We start from the raw sequence: 7,907 nt of genomic DNA on the forward strand, positions 1-7,907 counted from the left end.
GTAAAAGGGAGTAAACATGTACTGGTTATTACTAGCTTGGCACATATAGGTTAGTAATGACTTGCTGGTTCTAGTTTATTGCTGTAGGCCAGATGATTTTGAAGAGTAAAAGTTTGGCCTATCAAACAATAAATAGACTCAGATTTTAAATAATTTTGGGAATACAAGTACCCTAAGATGAGAGAAGATAGTGAAAGATGAGAGATGTTGGAGGAAAGGGAGATGCATCAGAAGTCTTAGAAATGTAGTTCAATAAGAACAAGGCTGAACATTGGAATGTTTCATTGACTTTTTTTTAAAACCAGAAAGCCTACACTTCAACATGAGTTAAAAGGCTGTTTAGTTTGGCTTGGTTTAAAAATGTTAATCACATGCCTTTTTACACTCTGAATGATAATCAGCTTTAAATAAAACAACAGAAAAGGAAAGCAGTTAAGTAAAATTACAAGCAAATCTAAAATCACAATCATTAAAAAAAATCCCCTAAATTTAAGTCATTGTCTTCTTCCATGCAAAAAATAATCGCAAAAAATTGTGAACATTATCACTAATTCACTGTGTGGGGACATAGTACTTGAATACTATCTTATTATCAGTAGTGATCACAAGAAATACAAGAAATATACAGCAGATAAGAACAAATTTATGATTCAGTTGACAGAGATGATACCCTGGGAAGACAATATTGTTTGATTTTCTAAGATAATTTAAAACTTTTACAGGTACAATTGTGTACAAAAATAGAACATATTAATAAAAATATAATTGGACACAGACTAATATATATCATGGAAAAGATAATCTCTAGCTTGTACAGAATATTAAAAAGCATGTGTGAAGGTTATGAGAGCAGTGCTATATTTTATGTATGTAATACAATGAAGTGTGGGAGGAAACTCACTTGTGTTCAACTGGTCTCCAGTGTCAGAGAATCAAATGTTCTAAACTCTCTAATATTATTAGCGTGGGTCTTTAAAGATACGAACTCATGGGTTTACACTAATAATCATGTTGCTGGTCTAATGAGGAGCTTTGAACATAAAGCCTCCTGAGATTAAGAGACATAAAGCATTCAGCTTGCAACCTATTCAACATCATTTCAAAAATCTTAAAATTTCTTGGACTCAGTTCAGAGATAATTCATCTTTAACGGGGAACCGTTACTGGAGTCTGAATCTGTAAGGGAGTTTTCTTCCATTTGCAATACACAGGTGAGATATTTACATCATTCTGGATTACAGACAAGAAGTACAGACCCCCTGACTAATTTTTAGAAATGAAGTAGGAATTTTTTTTTAGATTATCAACATGGTGAATCAGAATAGCATGTGTAAGATGATTAGTAAAAATTCCACTTAAACGTCCATCTATTATCAATTTATTACACAAATCATTCCCATGAACTTTTCTCCTGAAACACAATCTAGATCATTCTTTAATTGTCCTTTTGTAAGAGTAGGTGTCATTTAATTCAAAGCAAAGAAGCTCTTTACTCTAATACAATGACTTTTTATATTTAATTAGGCATTGGTAATTATTCTTGTACTGATAGTAGAAGAAAATTCATTATTGGTATAAATTACTAGATAGCAATAACTATGTAGGACAAACTAGATGGTGTTGCTTTCAAACTTATTTACTCACATTCCACTTCAAAAATGGAAATAGTAGGTTAAATTTGAAACCCTAAGGCATATATAAGGTTCTTTTCAAACAAATTTAATTGTACAGTGAAACTCTTCATTCCCGTATTTCAATAACTTCTTGCTCCCGTTCCTTAAGATTTATACATAATATGGAAGTTAAAAACAAGTCGGTTGTTTTGGATATTTTCCTTCATGGACTCACAGATGACATAGAGCTGCAGCCCTTCATCTTTGGCTTCTTTTTATGCATGTATTTGATCACCATCTTTGGAAATCTTCTTATAATGTTGGCCATCATTTGTGACTCCCACCTCCACAAACCCATGTACTTCTTTCTCTGCCATCTGGCTTTTAATGACATGTATTTAATCAGCATTACAGTCCCAAAGATGTTGGTGAATGTACAAACACAGGATCAGAGGATCACTTTTGCTGGCTGTCTGAGCCAGGGATGCTTTGTGGCTGTATGTGTCATCTTTGAATGTTTTCTCCTTGGAATAATGGCCTATGACCGCTACATAGCCATTTGTTATCCTCTAAGATACACAGTCCTCATCAATCCCTTCTTCTGTGTAATTGTGGTTCTAATCTCTTTATTTATTAGTATTGTAAATGGTCTGCTGCATAGTCTGATGGTGCTGCACTTGTCCTTCTGCACAGACCTGGAAATCCTCCACTTCTTCTGTGAAATTGCACAAATNCTCAAGCTTGCCTGTTCTGACAACCTCATCAACAACATCCTGATATTTGTTACAGCTTCTATTTTTGCTGGTGTTCCTCTGTTTGGAATAATCTTTTCTTATGTTCACATTGTTTCTACAGTATTGAAAATGCCATCATTAGAAGGAAAGTATAAAGCCTTCTCTACTTGTGGGTCTCATTTATCAGTTGTTTCCTTGTTCTATGGGACTGGTTTTGGTGTATACATTACATCAGTAGTAATTGATTCACCGAAGGAAATTGCTATTGCTTCAGTGATGTATTCCATAGTTCCTCCAATGTTGAACCCCTTTGTCTATAGTTTGAAGAACAGGGATATGAAGGAAGCACTGAAGAAGGTAATTGGTAAAACAGTTTCTCTCCCATGATGTATGATTAATCTGTGACTTGTCAAAATGCCAATGATTACTTCTAATATAATTACTCAGTGAACTTAACTTGGATTTTCAGTTGTCTTGTTTCAATTTTACTTCATTGAAGCTGAACATAGAATTTCATTTCTAATGTAATTTTACTTTATTTTATTTGTTTTGGTGTTTTTCCTCTATGTATGTAACTATATAATGAATATGCCTAATTCCCATATTGACCAGATGTGGGGATAAGATACCCTGGAACTAGAACTGTAAATGGTTGGTAACTGTCAAATAGGAGGTCAGGATTGAATCCCAGTCCTGAAGTGGAGCAGCCACTGATTTATGCTCCAAAAAATTTCTAGCCCATTACTACTACATTTATTAACATGTATATGTGTGTTTGCGTGCATTTGTGGTTCCTATATATGTATGTGAGTAACTGCTTAGGTAGGAAGTGTTTTTTAGATCCCCTTGAGCAGAAAATCTGATTGTTGTAAGCTGATCAGCCATAGTGCTGTGAAGATACTCTCTGGAAATGCAGCAAGTAAAGTCAATCTCAAAGCTATTATCTCAGTCCTCATTGCCACATAGTTTCCAACCTGGATATAGAATTTCTTCTTTTTTCAGCTCCCAGGAAAGGGGCTGTGAAGATGAATTTTAACTCTCTCTCTCTCTCTCTCTCTCTCTCTCTCTCTCTCTCTCTCTCTCTCTCCCTCTCTCTCTCTGAGTGTGTGTGTGCATGTGTATATATATCTGTCTGTATGCGTGTATGTATGTAGGTAGGGCATGTGTATGTGTGTTCATGCATATCTGCACATGCATATGCATGTGTTTGTGTGTATTTGTGAGTTAGTGTGTGTACCCTTTACTTGGTCATGGGAAATTTCCATCACTGTCTTGGACTTAGGTCTACTGTCAAGGACAATATGTGAAGGAATAACTGCTACAAAATTACTTGCTAAGAATGTCATACTTCATTTTATTGTTAATACATTTTTATTAGCTGATAAAAATTTGAGATGATATGAAATTCATCCACACACATTAAGATTTTTAAAAATAATTGGAGAATTTTATACCCATATCCAATATCTTTCTATTGAATACACCCACAGTCCTTTCTAAACTTCCTTTCTTAATTGTTTCAACTTCTTGTACTCATTTTCTGTTTTAAAAGCTACTGAGTACATTAGCTGTTGCAAGAATATTAAGGAGGATGGGGCTATTTAGTTGATAATAGGTAATCTAACAGAAGCTACATTCCTGAAGAAATATGACTCTGTATTAGAACTTAAACCTTGAAACTTTGAATATTGGTACTCTATTAAAAACAGCCTAACTTAAAAAACACTATGGAACAAAGAATAAGACTACACTATTCTCATGAATTGAAGACATACTAGAATTGATCTGGGCTCTCCTTTACTTTCCTGGTGATGGAGAAAATGCAACTGTCATATCTAGGGATGTTTCTAGTCACAGAAGTACAGAAGCTCCATCTCCTGCTTGTTAAAACATTTTTTTATGGTGAAACTAGATTTTATTTTTCTAGTAAACTAAATAAGTTACCTAGAAGCATATCAAAGCCTGTCCCAAATAACATTTGTCTTTCTAATATAATTGGTTACTATTTATGTGATTAATGCACAAAAGTCTACCTTCAGAAGATGAAATTAACTATTTGGTATCAAATGTAAATTTTTTATTATAATATGAAAGTATAAAAGACAAAAAATATAGTGGTATGCTAATGAAGTAGAAAGTAACTGTGTTGCTATATTTGACATTATTAGTATCTTTTATTTGATTCATTGAATCAACGTGGACTGGGTGTAACATAATCTAACACCTGCAGCTATCTACTTTGTTGTCTACAAAAGTATATTTGGGAATAATATATAGTATAAACCTGTGGATATACCTTTCAGGACATATTGATTATTTTAACTGAGGGAGGAAGATTCATCCTAAAGTTGCAAGATACTATCCCAGGGGCTAATGTCTCAGACTAAATAAAACAATAGAAATAATTAGCCACAATAACAAAATAATTAATATATAACTCCTATGAATATGCAATGGATTTTTATGATACATAATGATATCAACTTCATATTTTGACATTGACAAATATTTACTGAACCTGTGAACATTAGGTAGGCTCAGATCTTGTGGTAGTCAAGTAAAGCAATCAAAGAAAGAAGTCAAAGAAAGAAGAACAGAAATGTTTTTTTAGATACCAAAGTCATTAAGTAATAAATGCATTAAATGTGTTGTTGTTTTCTCTTATGCTTCCATGTCTATAATTGCAATGAGTTTAACAGTCACCCATTTATTTGCAATGCCATAGGGTATTGTAATGTATAGTGACATCAAAATTAAGAATCATTTTTAACTTGTTGTAAATTATGTGTCTAAATTTTCTAGGTTTTTTATTTATATACAACTTAATATTTCCCTACATATATTCTGGAGGAAATAAAAGGTAGTTTTGTATGTGGAGAATTGTACCTATAGGTAAGTGAAAATTATGACTAAATAGTTTACTCAATTAATTTCTGACTAGGTAACTTAAGCACTACCAATTGTGATAAGAATGTGTATGTTTCTCTTAGCAATTGTATTGTATTGTATCCGAGAAATAATTAAAATTCACTATATTATAAAGTTGTAATATCTTTATAAATTATAAGACATTTATTTTCCTTTTTTGGTAAAAAGTATTATAACATTTTCAACAAGCTACCTATATTACCATAACATTAAAATTCTTTATATATTTGGAATACAAGTTCTGTTAAATCTAAAAATAGAAATACTGTACTTACTCTAAAATTTTATTCTTTTTTGTATTGAATGTTTTCTTTATTTACATATCAAATATTGTCCCTTTCCTAGCTCCCCCCACCCCCAGAAACCCCCTATTCTATTTAATCTTCCCTTACTTCTATGAGGGTGCTGTGCCACCCACACTCCCATCCATTCCTGCCTCCCTGCCCTTGCATTCCCCTACACTGGGGCATGGAGTCTTCAAAGGACCAAGGGTCTCTTCTCTCACTGATGCTCAACAAGGCTATCCTCTGCTAAAATGTGGCTGGAGCCATGGGTCCCTCTATGTGTACTCTTGGTGATTTATTTCGTGGGAGCTCTGGGGGAGTCTGGTTAGTTGATATTCTAATTCTTCTAATGGGGTTGCAAATGCCTTCATCTCCTTCAGTCTTTTCTCTAACCTATTGGGAACCCCATGCTCAGTCCAATGCTTGGGTATAAGCATCACTTTCTGTATCTGTCAGGCTCTGGCAGAGCTCTTCAGGAGACTGTTATATTAGGGTCCTGCCAGCATACACTTCTTGGTATCCACAATAGTGTCTGGGTTTGTTGACTGTATATGGGATGGATACACAAGTGGGGCAGTCTCTAGATGGCCTTTCCTGGAGTCTTTCCTGACACATTGTCTCTATCCTTGATCTTTTGTGTATTTTGTTTCCCTCCTAAGAAGGACCAAAACATCCACACATTGGTCTTCCTACTTCTTGAGATTCATATGGTCTGTGAATTGTACCTTGGATATTCCAAGCTTTTGGGCTAATATCCACTTATCATTGAGTCCATACCATGTATGTTCTTTTGTGATTGGGTTACCTCACACAGGATAATATTTACAAATTCCAACAATTTGCCTAAGAATTTCATGAAGTCATTGGTTTTAATAGCTGAGTAGTATTCCATTAGGTAAATGTACCACATTTTTCTGTATTCATTCCTCTGTTGAAGGACAACTGGGCTCTTTCCAGCTTCTGGCTATTATAAATAAGGCTGCTATGAACATAGTGGAGCATGTGCCCTTTTTTATATATTGGAATATTTTTTGAGGGATATACCTAGGTTCTCAGGTAATACCGTGTTAAATTTTCTGAGGAAACACCAGACTCATTTCCAGAGTTGTTTTACTAGATTGCAGTCCCAACAAGAGTGGAAGAGTGTTCCTCTTTGTCCACATGCTGGACAGCATCTGCTGTTGCCTGAGTATTGATCTTAGCCATTCTGACTGTGTGAGGTGGAATCTCAAAGTTGTTTTGATTTGCATTTCCCTGATGACTAAGTATGTTGAACATATCTTTAGATGCTTTTCAGACATTCAATATACCTCAGTTGTAAAATCTAGTTTAGCTTTGTATCTCATTTTTAATAGGGTGATTTGATTCTCTGGACTCTATCTTCTAGAATTCTTTGTATATATTTCAATACTAGTGTTCTATCTCATAAAAGATTGGTAGAAATCATTTCCCAATCTGTTGGTTGTCATTTTGTCCTATTTACAGTTTCCTTTGCCTTACAGAAGCTTTGCAGTTTTATGAGGTACCATTTATCTATTATTGATCTTAGAGCATAAGCCACTGGTGTTCTGTTCAGGAAATTTTCCCTTGTGTGCAAGTGTTCAAGGCTCTTTCCCACTTTCTCTTCTATTAGTTTCATTTTACCTGGTTTTATGTGGAGGTCCTTGATCCACTTGGACTTGAGTTTTGTACAATTAGATAAAAATAGATAAATTTGGCCAGTATACAGGAGTCACTAACTGAGCAGTAGCCAGCCCCACAGCCCCCAAATAAGCCTCCAATCCAAGACACCATAGCATGCCAAGGATCTTAGGATCAGGGGTAAGGAGAACATGACATCTGTTCCAACATAACTGAGAGTAACTGGGACCAGCAGGATCCAGGGATGCAGAAACCCCACTTGACAGGTGGCTAGTGTTCCTCCTAGTATGTGCAGATCTACCTTGGGAACAAACATGGTGGCCAGTCCCATAGTGCCCAGAGGAGGCTTCACTCCCAGGCACTCTACCAAGACCAGGATCTTAGGATCTCAGGGTCCCAGGAACTTGGACACACCAGGATCTCAGAGTCTCAGAGGCAGCTTGACTCCCAGGAACTCTGGTGTTGGGAACTAAAAAGTGGAGCCCTGGGGAACAGGGGGAGGAGGAAGACCCACACACCACCAGAGTTCTGTTGGGAATTGCAGGCTGGTCTCCAGTCGAGCTGAGGTTTGAACCCCAATGGTCATAATTCACCTACATGACATTGTGGTGTTCCTTCATGCTCCTGGAACTCTGGCCCCTGCCTAAGGTACCTCCTCCCACAGCCCCCACAAGAGAAGCATGGTCAGTAGTTAAGATTGACTTCCA

The 7,907-nt window shown here is 35.7% G+C and overlaps 1 protein-coding gene across 1 annotated transcript; it reads left to right on the plus strand.

The window, feature by feature from the left end:
• The first annotated feature begins 1,734 nt into the window (after nucleotides 1-1,734).
• On the plus strand, nucleotides 1,735-2,750 carry LOC110302006 (olfactory receptor 7G2-like). The gene has a single exon (XM_021172750.1). The coding sequence runs from the start codon at nucleotides 1,796-1,798 to the stop codon at nucleotides 2,732-2,734; it is 939 nt and encodes a 312-aa protein (XP_021028409.1). The 5' UTR covers nucleotides 1,735-1,795; the 3' UTR covers nucleotides 2,735-2,750.
• The last annotated feature ends 5,157 nt before the right edge of the window (nucleotides 2,751-7,907 follow it).

The sequence above is a fragment of the Mus caroli genome, chromosome 9, assembly GCF_900094665.2.
Source record: "Mus caroli chromosome 9, CAROLI_EIJ_v1.1, whole genome shotgun sequence".
Lineage (NCBI taxonomy): Eukaryota > Metazoa > Chordata > Mammalia > Rodentia > Muridae > Mus > Mus caroli.